Raw genomic sequence first — 24,049 nt, forward strand, 5'->3', positions numbered from 1 at the left:
ACACAGAACAAAAAGACAGACCTGTCCCAAAGAGTTAGCGATAATAGCTAGAGCACAAGGAAACGATGAGACTCCATTGGTCAGCATGACAGGCAGGGGTCTCGGCACACCAGCAGCCGAACCGATGTCAAGTTTTTTGGAGACATCTTGGCAAAGGAGAGCTCTAAGGAGGGATTGTTACTAAGGACCAATTATTTAAAACCCATTTTCCTTATGTACAACTCAGAGTTTTCACCACTTGGGCTGAGTGTTTTCATCTTACCTTTACACTCAGCTTGGACTCATGTAGTTCATCCATTCATTCCTCTCCCTTACCTCGGAGGATGCCACTTAGCCAGGCCAGTTACTGCCACCAGCAATGGTGATTTTGTGGGATAGCATATAACATTATTAAAGGCTTGTTCTTGTGTTGTTTTAGCTTTGCCACGACTCCTGGATGCACAGGGCTCCTGTTCCTATGGTGCCTGCTACCCACCTGCGGGAGACCTGCTGGTAGGAAGAATCCATCACTTGAAAGCCTCGTCGACATGTGGCCTTGTGAAGCCTGAGACCTACTGCACATCGTATGAGGAAGTACGTTCAATTCAGATATCTCTGCATTCACAGATATTCCCTAGGGAAGCTAACTATACTCCTGTTTTCCCCCCTCTGAGCATTGCTGCATTCTGTCTAGCTTAGGTGCTACTTAAATGCTGCCCAAGCATCTCATATTCTTTAATGTATTTATCCTTCCAGGCAGGGCAGTGCTAATATCCCTGTTTTAGAAGCTGGGGATCAGAGGCACGGAGAGACTATGGGTTGCCGAAAGTCACACAGGGAGTCTGACAGAGCTGAGAGCTGAGCACAGGTCTCCCAAGTCCAAGGCCACTGTTCTAATCCTGCCTTGAGGTGATTGCCCTTGGAAAGTTCTGAGCAGCGACAGGTGCCGGGAAAGAGGGCCTTTCATAACAGGGTGAAGCACAGTCCAGCTAGCACTAAGAGGCATCCTGAACTAAACAGTATTTTATTTCATGGGCACTTTAAAAACGGTACAGCGAGGCCAGTTCCCCAGCCATCTGGACAAATGCTGGGATAATAAACCCCCAAAACAACTCTAGCTGCTAACTCTAGCTAACAGCACAGAATGTGACATTTCCCCACTAAAAGCCAGAGCTGAGTCAGCCCTTTCAACCATTTAAGTCTGGTCTACACACAGTCTTTGTACTGGTATAACCATTTCAGTTTGGAGTGTGATGTTTTTACTGATATGTTCTGTACACCCCCTAGGATGGATGCAGCTATCCCGGTGAAAGGGTGTCTTATACGTGTATATCCTACTTCCCTTCCTGTATGGGAACTAGACCAGGATAAGCACTTTTATATGGGTATAACTGTGTCCAAAATAGGGGCGTTGGGCCGAGTTGGCTGTGCAGTATAGTTACAGCAGTACAACTTGTATGTGTAGGCAAGGCCCGGTACAGCGGGTTTGATTCATATAAGGTATATTTGAACTTCTGGATTTGTTAGAACCCAAAAGCTCAAAGTGAAATTCAAAGTAGAAATTGTCCTAAGCAGCAATTGTCCTACAGAAAACCCACTGAGTTTCAAACCACTGAGTTTCCTTGGGGTTTTACATGGCACTGAATCAGCTCAGACTTACTCAAAGATTGTCAGCTCTCTATCCTAGGTCAACTCAAAGATATCTCCCTCGGCTCAGCTGAATTCAGCTCAGCTGAATTCAGCTCAGCCATGATGGACCAAAGAACTTCACTAACCTAGACTAAGTTTGGGTTTTTTAACAATCTCCCAAACCAAGTGAGTTGCTGGTTTCTTTGTGGGGTTAATTTCCTTAGCACAGCCATTTCCTAGATCCTTGTAGTGATTTCTAATCTCAATAACTGCCATCTATGGAAGCACAGATAGGAGCGGGTTTAGCTGAGGCGTGGAAATTGAGGTCTGTGAAAGAAGGTGTGGCTCATAAAGGAGGGATGCTTAAGAGGTAATGATGGACCTTTATTGGCCAGTATTTTGCACACTACTTTTACAGCTCCACTGAGTCAGATTTATACTGGCATTAATTTCTGGAAAATGACAGGAAATGCATGGGTGTTACTGGTTAGCAACCATGTTTGTGTGTGCAAAGATCTACACACTTCTGTGGGTGTTTGAAATTATCCAACTACTTTCCATAGTTTGGACGTAATAGAGCCTGGATCTGAACTCCTCTTGTCTATAATCTAGCCTAATCTCTGACCTGAACACTTGTACCTGGTGCAGTATCTAAAGCTTTAAACAGATCTTTTTGCGGGACTGATGGGTTTTTGTGTGTGTCCCGATACCTTTACACCGAATTGCTTTGCTGCTGTGAATGAAGCAGACTTCTTTACTTAAAAAACCCTACTGTCTGTCACCTTGACTCTCGGACAATACAAATAGTGCATTTTTTTCTGGTTTTGTCTTACAGGGTTTATTTTTCCCAATTCCCATTAATACACAGTGGATGCATTGTGTACCTCACACCAGTCCAGGTTATTAACTATAAATGTCATGTTCTCAGCTGTGTCATTGTTGACTGCAGTCTGATTCCACAATATTAGGGTGAAGCCCCATACAAGCCTCCTACCCTTGTGCTCTTCTCGTGGCATTTGGGGGCCCAGAGGGAACAGGAAGTATCTAAAATCTTATGATCTGACCGACCCGGGAAGTCCAGAATGAGCATCTAAGCTATGGATGCTCATCTGACCAAACCCAACTACCATTTGACAGATTCAGGTTGGTGTCTGAGGCTCATCCTCGGTGGAGGCTCTTAGGGCCAGATAGCTGGGCAGACGGTCCCAACAAGATGCTCTTGTAAAAGGGACGTTTTCTTTGGGGAGGAATGGGGCAACAGTTAGCTGTGGGCATTTCTGCCTGAACTCTATCTCGGACAATGATGTTACTGTGGAAGAGACAGCATGGGCTCATGGTGCCTCTCCTCATGTAACCGAGACCACTGACTTAAAGTAAACAGAAGAGATGGGTGAGGCCTTGGGAATTCAAGGCTTTGCAAAGATTGCAAACTTTGTCATGAGATTTAATCCCCTGGTTTTAATAAATGAGGGGGAAATGTTCAAAAGCAGAAATGGGAGTTAAGGGGCCAACTCTCATTGGCTGTCAGTGGCATCTAACTGCCCTTGTGCCTTTGAAACCTCCCCCTGAATACACAGTGTGTTCTTTTAGCTCAAGAGAAGCCTGTCTTTTCTACTAGGGAATAAGGATCCTCCGAAAGCTAAGCTAATTGGGCCCAAGTTGGTGATCTGCATATGGTAGATATAATGGGCTTAATCTCTCAATTAAACCAGTATAACAACATTGACTTATCTAGGGATGTGGTACATTTTCCATTGCCTGCAGTTTTTAAGTCTTTCTGAAAGATATGCTGTAGTTCAAACAGAAGATATGGGCTTGATGCAAAGATTATTGGGTGAGATTCTTTTCCGACTAGATGACCCTTGTGGCCATTTATGAATCTATTATTTCAATCCCTATGTTCCCTCATCCCACCTGGTTTAAAAGAAAGCAGAATCAGACCCATGGTACAATAACAATAATCTGAACAGTACAGTTCTCTGCTGTCTGGAACTGCAGTTCAAACTGAGCCAGCCCTAGGACCCTATTCCGTGAAGCCCTGAGTGGCCTTAGCTCTTGTGGAAATGTAGAGATGGCCAGGACGCACCCAGCACCATGTAGAATCAAGTCCTTGGTTTGGGACAACTGAGGTGGAGGTACAGTTTAGAGGAGAGTCCATCTGTTTTGTGTCTGTGATTCTGTTTTCCTGTCATCTGCACATGCTTGATCCTTTCCCTTACTGAATGGATAGGCTCATTGTCACCTAAAATACACTCCTGCTCCTTTTTCTTAACTGTAGTGACCAATGAGTGTTATGAATTATTCAGCTTTTGCTAGAAGGACCACTCTCCATTCACTCTTTATTCCCTAATCTTTCCCCTCTTGAAATGCCTCTACAGTCAGAGTATCCTGAGATAAGATGAATCTATGCAGTGAATTCCCCCCGAGTACAAAAGCTTGTTTTATTTATTCCCATTTTATTCCCTTGCACGCTCTTTAGACTGTGCTACGTGACTTGTTCCGTGCCAAATAGCTGCAGATTTAGAGTCCATTTTGCAACCTCAGCAGTGGTCATGTAATGAGGGGTTACTCTCATTCTGTCTCTCCTGAGCCTGCCTTCTGGCCAGTATGTACTGTCTGATTTTGGTGCCAGTTTGAATTGTCCCAAAGTGCGCTCTTTTGCAATCCCAGTTGATCTCTTGATGCTGGCGTTACCCCAACCCCCTGGTCCACGGTCTGCTTCCAGTGCTCTGAGTGTGATTCCCTCTAACCTTTATACTTCATACCCACTGGCTGTTAGGCAGGGCCTGAAACTCAGGCATAGAGCAAAATCCAGTAGGGATGATGCCATATATAGCAAAGAAGGGTCAATAGCTTTTAGAAAAGTGAGACAGGAGGGAAATCTGACAAAACACAGAGTTCACTGGAAAAATACTTACAATTTGGGAGAGTTTAGTCGACAGAGGAAGTAAAAGCGAGAGAGAATGAATTCAAACAAATCATTGTTAAGGGAAGGTTGGTGTTGGTGAAAGGAGACCAGGGTGTGATGCAGTAGCCATTGATGTCCATGGGAAGAATCCTATTGACTTGCTTGGGATTTGGATTAGGTCCCTATATCGTTTATTTATTTAAATATCCAGCACAGTATTTCACAGGGGGGAAAGGGTGTGTCCTCGACTCGTGTTAGCTAACATGTGGTAACTAACATGAGGTAAACTCCTGGTGAAGACAGCAGATCGTATTTTAACTTGTGCCAGCAAATCGTGGTAAAGACTAAGGGGGAGCTGAGGGTTTGCCTTGAACTGCCAACGTGTCCAAACTACCAGTTGCCTTGTCTTCACTAGGAAAAAAGGTGTGTTCTTACTGTATGTTTGCTAAAACAAAGTAAAATCCTAGCGGAGATAAGAGGTCTCTCTCTAACACCCTCCCCCTCTCCCAGCCTCACTTAGATGCCTGCTCCTCACCTGGGATACCACTTCTGTGAGTGATGCAGGGAGGGCAGTCTCCATGGTGCATTCACTCCTTGGCCTGTGTGCACAGAGCCAGTTCTGATTCAAACACCTGGTGGAAATTGTGGCCCTCTTGAAATCCATGGTAGTTTTGCCATCGATTTTCAATAGGGCCCAGATTTCACCCCTGTTGACAAGGGCTCTCATCCAGCCATGTGGCTAAGCACATGAATAGTCCCATTGACCTCAACAGGCTTAAGAACATAAGAACATCGACACCGGCTCAGACCCAAGTCCATCTAGCCCAGTATCCTGTCTTCTGATAGTGGCCAGTGCCAGGTGCCCTGGAGGGAATGAATAGCACAGTGATCACCAAGTGATCCATCCCCTGTTGCCCATTCCCAGCTTCTGGCAAACAGAGGCTAGGGACACCATCGCTGTCCATCCTGGCTAATAGCCACTGATGGACCTATCCTCCATGAACTTATCTTGTTCTTTTTTGAACCCCGTTATAGTTTTGGCCTTCACAACATCTTCTGGCAAGAGGTTCCACAGATTGACTCTGCGTTGTCACGGGGTGGTCCCCTGAGGGGCCTTTCCAGCCTTGGCAACTCATCACAACAAAGCCAGGTCTCCTTCCCCACCACTGTATTTTACTGCATTCTTACTACATGTGTGGGTGGGGAGGGGAGGAGGGCTGGTGGGTTCTGTACGTATGTTTGCCTGTTGTTCAGTTGGTAGTCAGTTCATGTAATCTGGGGGGGATTTGAGTGACGGGGGGCTCAGTTAGCTCCTGAGTCCACATACCCTGTTACAAGGCTTTAGATCCTTTCCCAGAGTCATGTATTCCTATGAAAATTGGCTGAGCAAAAATGGCTAGCTTGGCTCAACAGCATGTGTTGATGATATATTTGCCCTACGTTCCCTGTGTCTTCAGTTCTCTCCCTTTCTGGTCACAGAACCTACATACCATATTAAGTCCAAAATCCCAATTCCCCCCCCTCCAAATAGCCTTTATTTATATTTGTTATTTGTAGTTGGTGGCAGCAAGAGGCCTCAGTCAAATCAGGGCCCCATAGTGAGAGACAGTCCTTGCCCCTAAGAGCTTGCCGTCTAACTAAACAGGATGGGCAAAGCGTCACACAAAGGAAGTAGTACCTGAGACACAGAGAGATCGTGACGTGTCTCAGGCCTGTGGCCACACGGTGAGTCAATGGCAGAGGCAGATGTTGAACTCAGACCTTTCAGAGTTATACACAAATAGCAGGTAGGTACCTAATTCCCAGTGATTTTGAATGGGAGTTAGGTGCCTAGCTAGTTTCTTTTTTGTCTTTGAAAATCTCCCCCTTAATCATGAGATCACCCATTCTTGGGAGCCTGGGGCAGTGCGGCAGGCACCTTGCTGCATCCTTTGATATGAAAGCAGAGGCAGAGCTGGTGGGGCACTGGGCTCCCGGTGCTCCGCTTGAAATCGTTGGGACTTTCCTGAATGGCAACAGAGTACGCTAGGCCCCAAAGCATAGCCTGGGTTTAGCCATAGCTCTGAGTTTGCTGCTCGCTCTGTGTTAGCTGGTTACTGCAGCACCCCAAGTGCCTTGCCCATCATTGCAAAAGCCTTTTGAAATGCACCCAAAGTCTGATTGAAACAAATTACGCTTCCACGTTCGTGAGGCGCTGTGCGGGGTCTCAGCTTTTCACAGCGAGGCAGCTAATCTGTGAGGATTACAGGTGACCCTGCCACCCTAACTTTCTCAAGAGGTTTATCGTATGAAAGACCTTGAATATTAAAACCTTGTTTGCATAAGGTCAAGGATAGTTCTTTCATTATCTCACTGGACAGTCAGTACGTAACGGCCACGAAGAGTGAGAAGGCATCTTTATCATCCTGAGATACGGAGTGATAACAGGACTGTGTAATGTGGGCACGGCAGGTGAGGAGGTGTGAAGTGATATCTGTGATGAGATACACCTAATCCCCAAAATGCAGGGCGAGGGGACTGTAATACAGGGGAGAATCCTTGAATGACAAATGAGAGCTCTACATTGGCAATCTGGTGAGATGCTGCTGCACCTCGTCCACCAGTCTTTGGTTTATTCATAGCACCTATCATGTTAGTATCTAGGCACTGGAACATTTTGCCTCCTGCCAAATAGACAGAAGAATATCAGTAAAAGGGAATGTCCCACTGATCCCCATGCTGGTCATCTTGTTGTTACCATCTGATGGCTGCTCAAGTATGCAGGCTTGCATATCTGAACTGAGTGTAGATCTCAGTACAGTTTCTGTATCACAGGAACCCCAATTAGCCAAGGACTGAATGGGGTGTAGAAAGTACACTCCTGTCTCACCCCAACAGCTCACTTCCCAGAGGCCACCAAACAGCCATCTGATGGTACTATAACCCTTGGACAAATTAGAACGAGCAACCTCATGGGGAAAGACTCAGCATCCCTTTCCCAGTCCCAGGAGTCACCAAGCTCCTTTTCATTTGTGACCCAAAGCAGGATTAAACTCAGCTCTTCTCTGGGGAAAGGTTATTTCTAAGGCATTGCTTTGTAATGCCTTGGACATAGAAGGTGTCTATAGCCATCACTGCATTCTTATTTCTGTCCTTCTGAGGGTAAAAACCTAGCATTGTGGGATTGGTTTGCCAGAAAACATTGCTATGGGAATTGCAGTGGCTAACCTTTTCTTATTCTTCCACTGATTCCCACTGTGTTTGCTTCCGTCCTACAAAGGATACATCTCAACCTGTATGGGTCACGCAATGGGAAAACGCATTCCTATTGGTTTTCTCTGTTCTCTGTTTATGCTCACCTTAGCTGTGCTGAGCTGCAGAAAAGCTAACCATTACATATGCTTCTAGACAGCACAGCACCCTGCTTTATGAACTAATTACAGCAGAGTACCATACATCAGCTTAACACCCTAACAAGATACTTTGGCGTGTGCGGATAAACAGCACCGTATGGTTCCTCCAGATTGTTGTGCTAGCAGATTTTAAATCATGTCTTGCTGAGGGGACTGAACTGACTCTAAGCAAGCAAAACAGGGGCCCACATGTTTGCTTTTCAGAAAGGCTGATGAACTGAGTGTTGCCTAACTAGGCCCAGGCACTTCTTATACCTATGAGATACCTGTCCAGCAGGTGCCCCTGGTAGTTTGCAGAGTATTTTACCTTTGATTCCAGTCATGCAATGTCTACCTGCTGACCTCCAACAGAGAGCAGGAAAGGGGCCAGAAGTTCATTAGCAGGCCTTTAGCATTGTTTAGTCAAGGATTGCCAACAGTTGCCCCAGGGCAGTGAGGCAGGAGAATCAGGGGCATTTACTGATTATGGTAGAAATGAAAATTTATTGCAATAAGAGATGAGAAATGAGCATCTTACTAGGGGCCTTGTTGGAGAGGTAACATGGTCCTGGTGGTTAGAGCACGAGCCTAGGACCTGAGTTCAGGTCCCTGCTATACCACAGATTTCTGTGAGACCTTAGGCACATCACTTAGCCTCTCTGTCTTACTTCCCAACCCTGGCCTACCTCACAGGGGAATTGCTCAGATACTAGTGATGGGCCCATGTAAATACCTAAGGTGGATAGACAGTGGCCTCTCCCTTCATTATTGAAACTTATTGGAAAGTATGTGAGTGTTACACACCCAGATCGTGGGGTGAATATATCCTGCCACTTTAGTGTTTTGCACATGCATTTTCAATTATATCTAGCTACTCTTTATAACCAAAGATGTGAGCCTCTGTTTATCATAGTTAGTGTAACTGTAGGAGCTAATCTCATCCTGATTTATTCACACTTTTGCCTTGTTAGCATCCAGTTAAGTTCCAGTTTCACAGGTTAAGGTTTCACAAACAGATATCTCCTTCTGCCTGTTTTAAATGTGCTTCCCTTTTAAATGGAAATGATTCCCTTGGTTAGTTTTGATACCTGTTTGAAGGGAAACCTCATGGGTGTTCTTACTTGATTTTCGTTTATTTACTCCACCCCGCTTTCATCCTTGAAACCAATGGAAGGAATCATTCCTGGGGTAAAGTGTTATTCCCTAGGAAGAAGGGTATCAGGTCTGGCATGAGGTGATTAGAAATGTATGCATCACATGTCTGTTCTTGCTGCGAACAGGCTTCATGCTGTCCCCAGATACCGCATGGGTGTTTGCCATTAGACATGTTTCTTGATTAGAAATGGTTATGATAAACCTCCACTGTGGAGCTGTGTGTTTACTGTGAGAAAGCAGGAAGGAAGTCATGCTAAAATATATAGAGATGATTAAGCTCCTAGGAGGAATGTATAACCCATTTCCTGAAATGATTGTGCTCTTGTCCTTGAGTGACATCTGGTTAAACTGCCAAACCCTCACTATGACAATGAATCAGATCCCAAATGAAATCGGCTCAGAGCAGCCTAACACTCTTGTCACAGCAGCGGGAGCCACGGTCTTATTGGCATATTTATTTGGGGAAAGGCACAGTGAAATACCTTTAGACAACACCGAGGCAAGGGTGGTTCCACTGGGAACGAGCAAAGCAGATTCCTTGATTTAAGTGGTACCTTGGTCTGAATTATTGTCCAGCAGTGGAATCAGCTTATCCACAAACTACGTGGAGCACAAGAAGCAGTAGTGCAAGTTTCCTGCACTATCCCGGAAAGCCTGCCTCAGGTGTGACACTGATGGGGAAAGACTAGGCATCAGAGAGGAGTTTAGTGTCTATGGCCCATTCCATCCCTGGCCTCTGCTTTGGTTGCCAACAAAGAAGAAGAGCTCTGTGTAAGCTCGAAAGCTGGTCTCTCTCGCCAACAGAAGTTGGTCTAATAAAAGTTAACTTACCAGTCCCACCTTGCCAACAAAGAATCAATCACAAGCTACCTAATGGATTTGACTCAGGTTACCAGACAGCAATGATTTTTAGCCAGTACCAGCTTCAGAAGACAAATGACTTAGCTCAACTCAGTAGCTCCGTATAGAATAACAAAACTCTTTTCTCTTGTTCAGGTTACTAGGGAAACTCCATAAGGAGTGAGAGTGAGTGTTGCTTGGTTTCGGGTGTCATTACAGAGCCCAGAGTTTGTCAGGTTTGCTGGAAAGCTTGCCAAAACCTCGGCAAATGTAAGCCTAATTTGTAACAAGCCTGGGCAGAATTATGGCTTCAGATGGAATCATGGGGCAGGTTGGTCTTTTTGCAAGGGACTGACCAAAAGCACAGCCTGGTATCCAGTTGTTCCAAACTTTGGGGTTTGGATAAAACAGGTCCCAGATCTGATTCGCCCTGGATTTTGATGTCACTTTGCCTATTTAGAGATAGGGCAAAGCTGAAATCCTTTATAGATTCATAGAATCATAGAAGATTAGGGTTGGCAGAGACCTCAGGAGGTCATCTAGTCCAACTCCCTGCTCAAAGCAAGACCAACCCCAACTAAATCATCCCAGTCAGGTGTTTGTCAAGTTGGGCCTTAAAAACCTCGAAGGATGGAGATTCCACCACCTCCCTAGGTAACCTATTCCGGTGCTTCACCACCCTTCTAGTAAAATAGTTTTTCCTAATATCCAACCTAGACCTCCCCCACTGCAACTTGAGACCATTGCTCCTTGTTCTGTCATCTGTGTTCTCCATCCTCTTTGGAACCCCCTTCAGGTAGCTGAAGGCTGCTATCAAATCCCCACTCACTCTTCTCTTCTGCAGATTAAATAAGCCCAGTTCCCTCAGCCTCTCCTCATAAGTCATGTGCTCCAGCCCCCTAATCATTTTCATTGCCCTCTGTTGTACTCTCTGCAATTTGTCCACATCCCTTCTGTAGTCAGGGGCCCAAAACTGGACACAATACTCCAGGTGTGGCCTCACCAGTGCTGAATAGAGGGGAATAATCACTTCCCTCGATCTGCTGCCAGTGCTCCTACTAACACAGCCCAATATGTCGTTAGCCTTCTTGGCAACAAGGGCACACTGCTGACTCATATGCAGCTTCTTGTCCTCTGTAATGCCCAGGTCTTTTCTGCAGAACTGCTGCTTAGCCAGTTGGTCCCCAGCCTGTAGCGGTGCCTGGGATTCTTCCATCCTAAGTGCAGGACTCTGCACTTGTCCTTGTTGAACTTCATCAGATTTCTTTTGGCCCAATCCTCCAATTTGTCTCGGTCACTCTGGACCCTATCCCTACCCTCCAGCATATCTACCTCTCCCCCCAGCTTAGTGTCATCTGTGAACTTGCTGAGGGTGCAATCCATCCCATTATCCAGATCATTAATGAAGATGTTGAACAAAACCGGCCCCAGAACAGACCCTTGGGCACCCCCTTGATAACGGCTGCCAACTAGATAGTGAGCCGTTGATCACTACCCATTGAGCCTGACGATCTAGTCAGCTTTCCATCCACCTTATAGTCCATTCATCCAGCCCATACCTCTTTAACTTGCTTACAAGAATACTGTGGGAGACCATATCAAAAGCTTTGCTAAAGTCAAGATATATCACATCCTCGCTTTCCCCATATCCACAGAGCCAGTTATCTCATCATAGAAGGCAATCAGGTTGGTCAGGCATTCCTCTCCCCCTATCCCTTTTCAGACTTTGGGGCCTAGATAAAATCAAACTGGGATCTAAATCACCTGTGGTTTTGCTAAACCCGACCCTATTCACCTTGCCTTACCTCTGGTTCTCACTTGAAATGATGTGAAATGTAACAATTTGGGTTGAGTTTCACGTTCAGCTGCCTATTTGAATCCTTGGAGCTGGAACACGGACAGCATATCGGCCAATATTTCTTCAGTGCTTTTTGTTGAAAAGCTTAGGTCATCTGTGGTTTGATGGGGTGCTTTATAGGTGTAATGAGACTGTCCAGCCTGGCATAATTTATCCATATATTTGTTGTTAATGGGGAATTAAAGTACATTGACCTAATATATTATGTAACCCAGCTTTACTGGCAGCCCTTGTCCTGACATGATTTATTCTGGCTACTGCTATTGTTCCTGACAGGCCTACACGTTTTAAAAAAAAATCCCTTCAATCTTTCAGCTTCTCCCCAGATAAAGCTCAGAGCGGCTGTTCCCATAATAGACCTCCTGCAAGGCCTCAATGGGGGAAGAGGGGAAGCTGGATTTTGGCAGCCAAACTGACAATGATGTCTCTAGAAATGGAGTCAAAAACGTGACCATAAAGTCAAGAGGAATCATGGGCCTCCATACTATGGCCAGAGGGGGCTGGCGGGGGAGGAAGTTTTCCCTTTTTGCTGAGAGATCAGTAATTCTAGTTTATATTGGTTACTGCACCAGGAGGTTCTATTTTTAGGGGCTGTAAGCCAGTCTTACATTGGCAGCTGGAGCTATTTAAAATATTTCTGGTTGGTCCGTCAGCTTACAATTCTCTAAGTGATAACCTCTCCTCACCCCGACCCCACAGCGCGAGGATAAGCAGCAGCTGGTTTGCAAGGTCACTGGAGAATGAGACCAAAGTGGAGGTGGGCGAGGATTGCAACAGCTTAGTTTTGCCTCTGTATGAAGGAGTTACTGCTTTGGACACTCTCACAAAGCACAAAAGCATGGAAATACTTATACTCACTTATAACATGTGCAAACCAGCCACACACACCCAATCTCTGACACCCGGCTCCCCAACTCTATGTCCTTACTTGAGTGCATACAATCTATCTACAGGTATCTAATCTCTCATCTAATGTCGGGCAAATTTTCCCTTGGTCTCCTTTTGTGAGCATAACTTGTGCCTACATTTGTATGCTCCCAATTCAGTTGTAATTATGAATCTGAGAACCTGCCCAATTTTAACTTAGAGGTGCAACTTCTCAGATTCAAACCCTCAGTTCAACTTTTGCCTGCATCCACAAGCCTGGTTATGTCCCAACACCACTTTGTGCCTAAGGTCTCATCTGTGAAATGTGATATTATTATTTGCCTACCTGAAATTGCTTTTTGGGGAGGTTAAATTAATTAATGTTTATAAAGGGGTTTGAATTTCTAAAGCACTTTTTAGCCCAGGATCGCACTGTTATATAGTCTAGAACCTACTTGTTATATTACATTAGCACATAGTGGTTGTAACTAAGATTGGGGCCTCCGGTGTTGGAGACTGTACATGCACAAAGCAGAAGACAGTTTCTGTCACAAAGAGCTTGCAATCTGAGTAGACAGAACAGAAAGTTAGGAAGGTGAAGTGACTTGTCCAAGATCACACGGCAGGTCGCTGGCAGAGCTTGGAACAGAATCTTTATCTCCTTCTTCCAGTCTAGTTCCCTATCCAGTTGACCACACAGCGTGGGAAAATGCACCCTAAATGAATCTATATTGAAAGCCATGACAGTGCAGTGAAAGAGAAGTAGACAGAAAAAGAAGGATTTTTCTTGGTAAACCTCCTTTTAATCAACAGTTCTATTGTGGTATCTGGTAATTCCGTCTATCCTGGGGAACTTTGAGACACATAGTTTCTGCTTTCAGCCCAAGTCTCTATAATGGCAAAATGCTCTTCTTGTGCAATGCAAAAGTTTCCCAATTTGTCCCGAGCCAGTGAAATGTGGTCTCGCTTCCAAAGTTAATTTTAGCTTTCCAAAAAAATAGTTTTTTTTAAAAAAGGCGAGTGAGATTTCAACACTCCTGGCTGCTGCTTCATGTAATGGTTATTTCAGTCTCCAAGTGCGGACGTGTTCAGTCTGGCTGGGAGGCACGGGGCACTCAGCCAAAGTGGCTTGATGTTGCTTTCAGCCAATGCCAGCCTCCACTAGGATTGCAGCAGGCAGACCTTTCACACAGTAACAGAGTCATGTTGAGCAAAAACAGGTGGGATTTAAAGAGCTCAGGTCACTGGAGCACCAAGGGAAGGGCTGGGGGAGTCTTTGCCAGTAAATGGAAACAGAAGCTTTGCTTAGGAAACAGCTTCCAGATGATTCCTGACCTGAGCTTCAGTGGTTTCATTCTGACCCAGACATTTTTACCACAGCTTGCTGTGGAGCTGTGTTTTAAAAAACAATTAAAGTTTGATTCCCAAAACCGGGCACTGTGTTTTAGCTGCTAGGAGTTACTTGTGCCTAAGTCTGTGTGACACAGTCTTAACAGAGCTGAGTGCATCATTCCCAATGAATAGTTTATCTGATGAATTTCCCCTCCCTTTCCCCTCGGACTCTCTGTGATCACATCAGAAATGTTCTCACATTGAATCTTGATTGGAAATCGTTCACTAATTTTTGCAGATATCCCTGGTCTATAGGTTCTTGGTGAGAAGTACGTTATGAGTAATCAGAATCTGAAAGCTGAATTCTTTTATTGGACACGTGGTATTTCTCTGTTCCCTGACTGGGTGAGCATAACTCTTACTACCAGGGAACTCTCATGATTATGCATTTTAAGGTTGCTTTACTCTTGTTAATTATGTTTATTAGGGTTGTGCCTGCTGACCAACCAAGACTGTCCTGTACAAAAACAGAATAGCACGGTCCCTGTTCCAAAGAGCATCTAATCCACATAGACCAGACAGACCTGGGGTGGGGGAAGGGGTATAACACACAAGTAGAGCAAACAATGGGATGGTGGCAAATGGCGTCTCCAGTTCCACAACCTCTTTCAGGGTGAGTTTCACTAGGAGGAGATCGTCTAAATGGAAAGAAAAGTGAAGGGAGAGGGGATGCCGGGGGAGGTGGGTAAAGAGCACAGCACAGGGGAGAAGAGGGTCAAGTATGGAGAAAACTAATGGGAAAAGATTGTGAGGGAAATGGAGGGCGAGGGTTGGAGAAAACAGCCAATCGGAATCAGGCAGAGAGAGCTCTGTCAAAACTGTAGAAACTTCTCCGAAGGTCCTTGCTTTGGCTGCTTCTGGCAGCTGCTCTGATGGACTGGCATCTCTGGCTGGTTCCACTGTGCTGTTTTCCCTTCAAGGTGTGAGGTAGGAGGGCAACAGCTGGGTCCCCATTTACCCAGAGCACGGGGCATCTCTCTGATACAGTTCTCGGTCAAGGGGTGCTGGGGACAAGGATGTCTCTGGCCGAGCACCATTTTACTCCCTCCTTCCAGGGCAGCAGTCCCTGCTTTCACTGCTTCTGCAGCTGCTCTGAGTAGATGCACCTTTCTGTGCTGTTTTACAATATTAGTTTAAAATTGGCTGTTTCTACAAATATTCTTGCAAGCAAACTCCTGTGCTAGGATATTTGCAGAAAGTGAACACAAAGGATGCAAACACAGCTGAAGTGAATCCATTTAAAAATAGGAATGAATATTCACAGAACCATCTTTTGCAATATCCACGTAGCTCTCTTGTCTTAGTGGAACCCAGATCTACCTGCAACTCACTTGGTTTTGGACTTTATTACAAATTAAAATCAAGCCACATGCTATATTCAGATCTGGTGTAAGTGGCTACAGCTCCATTAATCTGGAGGTTCATTGTCTTCAGCAGAGTTGTGTCAGGTCTTAATTTGACCTCAGCTTTGTGAAACTTTCAAGCAAATCTGGGCCCAGTGTTGAATAAATCTAGGGCTGATTTCTGGTTTTTCATTCAAAACCATGCTAGGCTTCATGTGTTTCCTGATAAACTCAGGCAACGAATGACAGATTTGGGTAAGGATTTTCCTTTGAGTTTTGGGCGTTGTTTATACCCCAAACTTAGGGATAAGTCAAATCCCTCTATGGGATAGGGAGGAGAGGAAGGAAGGTCCAGCAGTTATGACACTAGCCTGGAACTTTTGCTGCCACAGACCCCATCGCTTCGTCTCTCTGGGCCTTGTTCCTCACCAGTAAAATGTAGACAATAGCATTGACCTACCACGGCGAGGCTCTATATGCAAAGATTCCAGGATTGTCAGTTGGTCTGTGTGTTACTCTGAAGCCGAGAATGTTTATTGAGTCAGTGTGAAGCAATGGACTAGCTACAAGCATAGCTGAGAGCTCTCTAATAGAAGAGTCTCATTTTGCCTGCTCCCTATCAGCTGTAATGCCTGCCAGCCATTGTCCCCTCCCTGCCACCAGGCCTGTCCATGATGCCCTTTCTACATCAGTCCTCGCACCTCTGTTAATCATAGATACATAGATACATAGATATTTAGGTCAGAAGGGACCATTATGATCATCTAGTCTGACCTCCTGCAGAACGCAGGCCACAGAATTTCACCCACCACTCCTACAAAAAAAAACAAAAAACCTCACACCTATATCTGTGCTATTGAAGTCCTCAAATCGTAGTTTAAAGACTTCAAGGAGCAGAGAATCCTCCAGCAAGTGACCCGTGCCCCATGCTACAGAGGAAGGCGAAAAACCTCCAGGGCCTCTTCCAATCTGCCCTGGAGGAAAATTCCTTCCCGACCCCAAATATGGCGATCAGCTAAACCCTGAGCATATGGGCAAGATTCATCAGCCAAAAAATTCTTTCCTGGGTAACTCGGATCACACCCCATCTAATAGCCCATCACAGGCCATTGGGCCTATTTACCATTAATACTTAATTACCAAAACCATGTTATTCCATCATACCATCTCCTCCATAAACTTATCGAGTTTAATCTTAAAGCCAGATAGATCTTTTGCCCCCACTGCTTCCCTTGGAAGGCTGTTCCAAAACTTCACCACTCTGATGGTTAAAAACCTTGTCCAATTTCTAGTCTAATTTTCCTTGTGGCCAGTTTATATCCATTTGTTCTTCAAGGCATTTATACCATGCATGTTACCACAGTATCTCAGCCACATTCTGTCAACCACGTTAACATCCATCTCAGCTGGGATATCCACCTATAACTGTATTACCCCCTCTATAAAGTATTTCCTCCTGTGCAAACCGATTCCCCGCATCAGCCCTGCTGCTGCTCTTGTTATCCTATTTCCTGGTGCCCTATCACTCCCCTCCATCAAATTCTACTGCATGGATTACTCCACCAAATTCTACTGCATACACATACAACCAAGCCGAAGCGTGCTCCACCCAAAAGGCTTTCCAAAAGTAACGGCGTTAGCTCTGCCCGATCGCTCTTACCCTGCATATTTGTGTGCCCCCGAAAGTCCCTGTTTCTCCCCACCTCTAGAAACCAGCCTGTAATGGATCCTTTGTACATACCCCACATTGCCTGACTGCTGTGTCAGTTTGCTTCTTGAATTACACTCTCAAGGGATGAACTTTGCTCCGCTTGACTTTCCACCCAGTAACCTTTCACCCACTAAGCTGTTTGCACTCTGCTCCGCTGACAGGGAGAGGGAGAAGAAAGGCTGGGCTAAGCTGTAGCATTTTAGATAAAGGCCTTTCTGTTCACCCAGACAGACAGCCCCACTGGATGATGTGGAAAAGGCTCACTGACCCTGAGAGCTTGGGTCTAGAGTTGGTGGAATTTCTTGAACAACAAGTTTTGTAGTTGAAAAATGGGGTTTTGTTGCAAACAAAAGTTTTGCCACACACACAAAAAAGTTTTTAGTTAAAATATTTGGGATTTTGTCAAACCCAAAAAACTGGTTTTCAGTTACCAAAAAATCCCCACATTTGGGGGCGGGGGAGGGAAAATACATAGTTTCCTGACCAGCTTGAGTGACACACATTCATCACCAACATCATGACACCATTTAAATGCCCGCTGACACTCAGGCTAAGATTTGTGTTTGCATTTGCCACACACCAGAACCCAGAGGTGTTAAGTTGAGACTTGAACTACTGTTTCCTGGGTATAAAACATCAAAATAAACACCCTGCACCCCTCTCCTGCACATGCCTCAAATCTGTCAAAACAAATTCAAATCATGCCAGTCACAAGGAGGCCCAGTGGTGCTGTGGCAACATGCAGAATAGGATTCTGGAGTTTGTATGAGCCAAGGCTCCAGAGAGGGTTGCCAGTTTTGGTTGTATGTATTCCTGGAAATTTCATCACATGACATAATCTTTAATTAAAGCTTAATCTTTAATTCCTGGAGACTCCAAGAAAATCCTGGAGAGTTGGCAACGCTAACTCCAGAGCTTGCAGGACTGAATAGATCCGCGACATCTGTTCACCCGCAGTGTGCTTCATTCCTGTATTCCATTCCACAACATCCCCTCCACCACCCAGGCGGGTTGATTGTTCATGGAACTCGGAAAGCAGAGAGCAGGAGTATGACTAGTTGCTTTAGAGTGACCAGATGTCCCAATTTTATAGGGACAGTCTTGATATTTGGGGCCTTGTCTTATATGGGCACCTATTACACTTGTTCTGTGGTCACCCTGAGTTCCTTACTGAGAATTCTGCTTAACACACGGCACGTCCCTCAGACCATCCAGTGCAGCCATCAGCTATGGGCAAGGCCCAAAGGCTTCTATCGCCGTGGAAGACCACAGAACAGTCTCTTCTCTGTACTGAAGAGCTCATTGCTAAACAAGGACATACTGGGCTTCATTTCCTGGTGCGAAGCAGCTGCATTGCTTGTGTAGTTGCGCCCTAAATCCAGCTGACCCACTCCCAGGAAGATTGCCCTAAGTGGTGATTCTCTGGTGACACAGAGCTGCTGTAGGGATTCTTATGCTACTCTCCTTCCAGGCTGCAGGTGCGGCTGGAGGAAAGGAGTGGCTGGGACAGCCCAGTGCCATGCTGATGATTGTTGGCATTTTGTGCAAGTTAGAGCAGCCTTTAGGCTCAGTGCAGGGGGAACAGCCCCCAAGATCAGGGGAGAGCCAGGTGAGCTTTAACCATCGGCCTCTCCAGATACAAATTCCATCAAAAAGCTGGCAAGCCACGAGGCAGGCATGACTAAGTGTAACTCGGGCTACTCAGGTTATAAACTCTTTGGGGCAGGGATTGTCATGTCTGCTGGTTTGTGTGTGTGTGTGTCTGTATAGTGGCCAGAACTATGGAGCCCTGGTCCCTGATTGGGGGTCTCCAGGCCCAACCACCATACAAATAAATAACTGGAAAAGTTGAGTCCCTTCCTCCCTCCTGACTTCATGGGATTTACAGTCTCATTTCTGGGCCGAACTCTTGGACGTATCGCCAGAGCAAACCTCCAACACCTTTTGGAGATGGCTGAGAACTGCCAGCCATTACAGAAGCCATTGCATCAACGTGCTGCACAGCTGCTCTGAAAATCAGGCCCAAGATGGGCTCCCAACAACAACAAACACACCCCAAATTAGCAGCTGCTTTTGAAAACTTTGGCCCAAATGTCCAAAAAATCACACAGGTTGTTTATTAAGTGTGCAGAAAGCTGTCTTCTTGAGTGTGGCCATTTATCGGAATCTTATGCACCAGTTTTCAAGCTTGGGTGGTTTGTTTGAGTCTCAGTGCAATAGCCTCATGGTGCAATGCTGGAAAACCCTGTGTTTTCCCTTAATGGTTTGGTGGTGGCCAGCAATCTGAGCAAAGAGATGGTGCTTATTCATTTATATTTTCTTAGTCCCTGATGTAATAGAACATATGGATTTATCTCATGTCTTCCTGCCAGTGCGGTTATAGGAATAGCCCAGAGTACTGCAAAATCCAGAGATTTTGCAACAGAATTGAGTTTCCACTTGCTACAGAGTTTGCGGGGCCGGGCCCATAGTCAGGATCTGATGTTTGCCCTCCTTTTCCTTTCAGTGGAGGATGAAATGCTGCCGATGCGATTCCCGACTGCCTCATGCTTACAACAGTCACCGGGCGGAGAACATGCTTTCCTCCAAAGGACACATGCGCTGGTGGCAGTCCCAGAATGGTAGGTATTGGATTCACTTCCAAGCTGCTAGGATCCATCCCAGAAGCTGCAGCTGGCTTTCACAGAGACCTTAAGGGTGTGATCACTGATATCCTGGGAAGATATAGCTAGCATTGCTCGCTTTATAAATGACAGGCAGTTTATTAGCATAATTACAAGTCTCCATTACGGATGCCTTAAAAGATTTCAGGGAATAAACCCTGGCATATGGTCTGCTAGGACCATATCTATAGCTCTCTATACAGCTGGTAAGAAAGTGGGGTTGGGAAACCAGTTTCAAGTCCCTGCTCTGGGGTATTGTCTGTTCTGGTGGGTCTCTGTGGCTCTCCACTCCTCTGAAATTACATCCTGCACCTGAGAAATCTTCCCAACAAAATGTTAATCCAAACTGATACATTTCTACAAAAAGTTTCTGTTTTGACAAATTGGCATCTTCTGATTAAAAAAAAATTAATCAGAAAATCCCCGACCAGCTCTAATCACAACAGTGAAACTCCTCGCACTCACCTTTGGTATAAAGAATCCCAGTGAAATCCATGGATCTTTGTTGATTTTCACCAGCTGAGGATCTGGCTCCATGAAGTTCAGCTCTGGTTGTGGATTTGGATCTGGACCTGAACATTCCCAAAGTGGTGGTTTGGCTCTGGGCTCCAGTGGGAACCCATCGCTGATACAAACAGGACAAGAGCCATTTAGAAAGCACCAGCTTTTCACCAGAAGGATGCCAGTGGATTTCCCAGGGGCCCCCATGGTTAATAATGATGGAAATGACAGGGTGAGGATTGTGGATTCAGCAAACAGGGTTTTGGTTTTGGCAGGTTACAAGCAAAGAGGAAAATGAATGACTTGACTCTGATGGGTAAAGGTTTTGTTTTTCTAAACTTCCTGAGGTCTGCAGCTCTGAAAACTGGCCTTTTGTGTCTCCTCAGATGTGAACCAGGTCTCCTTGCAGCTGGATCTCGACAAAAAGTTCCAGCTCAGCAGCATCTTGCTGGACTTCAGGGTATGTGAGCAGCTTGCATTTTAGTTACTGGGTTGTAAACTGTGCTGGGAGGAGCCCATGGGCCCTTGCAAGCAGAGGAGAATGTAAACCTATAGCCCCCTCCAGGCTCCAGATGAGACAAACAGGCAAACAAATGTCTTCTCCTGGGCACGAAGGCACCAGTATATATTCTGCTCCTTTCAGAGCTCGGTTTATTATTGCTTTAAAAAGTGTATTTGGAAACGGAGTGTGAAAACACACAGATGTGCGCACACACCTCTCTTTCTCTCTCCTTTCTTCCACTGTATTTGTATGATTGGTTCCTTGATTCGTCCATAAAGAATTGGCTGTTTTCTAGAGGGGACTCAGTGATCTGCGGCCTGTGCATCCCTATTGGTTCCTGACCAGGACAGCCAACCAGCCAGGAGGGAGGCCAGGAGCACAGGGAGAGGGGTTGAGTTGGAGCAGGCTTCAGGGGAAGCAGGCTCTGGCTAGTGGCAGAGGATAGAGAGGGAGCTGGCCCACGTGGGGAAGGCTTTGTAGAAAGAAGTAGGGCTGTGAGGGGATGAGTTCTGTTGTGGGGAGGGAAAGGGAGATGCGTGGAGAATCGGGGCACTGCACGTAGGAGAGGGGTCTGAGGAATTAAAAATGGGCTTCTTGCTCTGTGTGTGCTCAGCACTTCTGCGATCTCATCCTCCCCCTGCCCCCCACCCCTTTCCAGGCGCCTCTGCCCGTGGGGATGCTTATTGAGCGCTCCACCGACTTTGGCGAGACCTGGACGATCTATCAGTACCTGGCCTCTGACTGCGCCGCTACCTTTCCACGGATCCCCCAAGGCTCCCCCCAGAGCTGGCAGGACGTGCGCTGTCAGGAACTGCAGAGCCACCAGGGGCACCCTCTGCACGGGGGGAAGGTACGTTGTCTGAGATACTCACTGCCTTAGGCCCACGTGGAGGGCCATGTTAGCAACCTGCCAGGACCCAGAAGGCCATAAAATAGAGCAGACTGCAGCCACCTCATCCTGAATATGGAGGAGCTTCCCATGAAAACTAGTGCTCCCAGCATGTGATGCTCTGTCTTGGTCCAAGCAACAAGCCTTTGAGAGCACCGCATACTGGGAAGTGTAGATTCTCTGGGCTGCACCTTCATATTCAACATGAGCACAGTATGGGCTGATTATGGAAACCTCTGGTTGCTTATGGCCCATGGACTGGAATTGGCCACCCCGGCATTTCATAGATTCACAGGTCAGAAGGGGCCAACACGATCAGCTTGTCAGAGTGCCAGAATAGCACTGGCCGTAGAATTTTCCCCAGTAATCCCTGCCGTGGAGGGAGTTGTTCTTCCCCGTTGGGTTAAGAGGAAAGCTGGGAGATCTGAAAAGGACGGGAGAAGCTAGGGAGGGACACAATGCCCATTGCAGGCTGTTGAACCAAATGCAGCTCTGTGATTAACAAACTGAAGAGCTCACCTCCACTTTCTATATCTTCTTCAGCCGTTAATAAAACACAGGAATGTTGTTGCCCTATTTACATGCTCTGGGGGTCTAGCCAAATGGTTGTTCAACTTTCTTATTGTGGAGACACAGAGCAAACTGAGCTGTGTGGCCATCTATTGTTTCAACACCTAGTTAGCTTCCCCATTTTTGCCTTCTCAACTCCCCAGTAGCACCCTTTTCTTCCCAGTAGCATTCTCAGCCCATAGTCTATAGTTTGATACTGGCATCACCCAGATGCAGCAAGAGAGACCTTTCTGCTGATGTTCTGCAGGGTGTGAGACTGGTTAGTGAGCATAGGGAGTGTCCCATGGGAAGATTCATGTTCCTTCAAGTATAAAAGCACCGAATGACTTGTGAGCAGCTGGGCATTTTGGTGGAATTGTTGCTGATTCCTCAGCAATGTTAATCTGCCCTTCAGCATGGTGCTCAGGAACTGCTACTCTCCAGAGGAGGCAGCTCCAGAGCGGGCATTTCATTGTTTAGATGGTTGGGAGATGAAAAGAAAGACCCATATTTTTTTTCCTTTAACCATCTTAATTGTTGCTTCTCTGTTCTTCTCCTCAGGTCAAATTCAACCCCCTTGACCTGGCATCCGGCATCACCACATCTCACAGCCAAAGCATCAGTCGTATGCACATCTCCTCATTTATACCTGGAGGAGGGGGGTTTCCCAGGGTTGCTTGCGCATCTTCCAGCTACAGATTTGCAAAGGAGGAGATTGTAGGTGCTCAGCACCAGCTGGAGGCTGCTGGACCCTGGAGATGAGCCAGCCTTTGCAATGACATGGCACTGTGAGGTGCTTTGTTTCTGAAGCATCTTTTAATCCTAGTGGTAGGTGCTGTGTTGGCACCTCTAAACAATGAACCCACGGAGCAGGGACAGTCCCCACAGCAGCGGTCTCACTCCTCTTCCCACCCCCGCAATGTCCCACAGAAATGCTTCAGACCTGCCATAGAGAGAGACGTACATCCCATGGGTGGGAGAATACTTCAGTCTTCTCTGCTCCTTGATCTCTATCCTGATGCTGCCAACAACGGGGCCCAGCTAATGCCGGTTGTGGCACTGGTTCTCTCTGCCACATGTGCTTCCCTGCCCTGCTGGCCTGTGACTTCATTGCTGCTTCCTCCTCATTTGTCCTCTTCTCCCGTACAGACCTGGGAGAATTCACCAACCTGAGAGTCAACTTCACCCAGCTACCTCGCCTCCCACAGCAGGGCTACCGCTCACCCAGTGCCTTCTATGCTGTGACAGAAATGCAAGTGCAGGGAAGCTGCTTCTGCCATGGACACGCAGACCGCTGTACTCCCTCCAGAGACCCCAATGCCGTGATGCAGGTGAGAGCACAAGGGAAAACCAGGGGACAAGTGCTTTGCTGTGTCAGTTCTCAGCACCATCCCTGAGTTCTAGCTTTAACACCAGGCTCCTGTCCCAGTCCTGGCCTCCTGTCCCTCCACTGGTACTAGGGACGGTCAGCGGTGCTTCAGCAGCACGATCAGCCCTTAGGAGGGAGGGAGCACTGCACGTTGCTTAACACAGGCCCCATGCCAATTGAGGGACAGTGCTGATCCATTTTGCCTGAGCTAGGAGGATGCGGGGAGTGATACAGGATCCAAGGAGAACAGAGCTCTTTTGCTTGCTCAGGTCTGGCAATCATCTTGGCTCAGTTTTGCCAGGGCAAAGCACACAGTGTGTAATGTTTTAATGCACAAAGAGGAAGGTGGAAATGTCTACGAAGTGGTGCTTGTTGATTGCACGGATTCTTACTCAGGGCAAATCCACGCTACAAAATTAAGTGGACCTAAGTTACATTGACTTACAGCCACCGCAGTAATTAAACTGATTTTGCATGTCCACACTATGCTCCTTGCATCGGCGATGCGCGTCCTCAACAGGAG

At 46.4% G+C, this 24,049-nt stretch overlaps 1 protein-coding gene across 4 annotated transcripts in view; it reads left to right on the forward strand.

Moving 5' to 3' along the window:
• The window catches only part of LAMB3 (laminin subunit beta 3), a 123,108-nt gene that overhangs the window by 75,210 nt on the left and 23,849 nt on the right, over positions 1-24,049 (forward strand). For all 4 annotated transcript variants that reach the window (XM_084611325.1, XM_084611322.1, XM_084611323.1 and 1 more), the window contains exons 3-8: positions 419-573; positions 19,560-19,674; positions 20,604-20,677; positions 21,378-21,569; positions 22,719-22,782; positions 23,307-23,488. In XM_084611325.1, coding sequence (XP_084467451.1) covers positions 419-573; positions 19,560-19,674; positions 20,604-20,677; positions 21,378-21,569; positions 22,719-22,782; positions 23,307-23,488 — 782 coding nt within the window. The remainder of the gene's footprint in view (positions 1-418; positions 574-19,559; positions 19,675-20,603; positions 20,678-21,377; positions 21,570-22,718; positions 22,783-23,306; positions 23,489-24,049) is intronic.

Source organism: Lepidochelys olivacea, assembly GCF_965140295.1.
Source record: "Lepidochelys olivacea isolate rLepOli2 genome assembly, chromosome: 21".
NCBI classification, from domain to species: domain Eukaryota; kingdom Metazoa; phylum Chordata; order Testudines; family Cheloniidae; genus Lepidochelys; species Lepidochelys olivacea.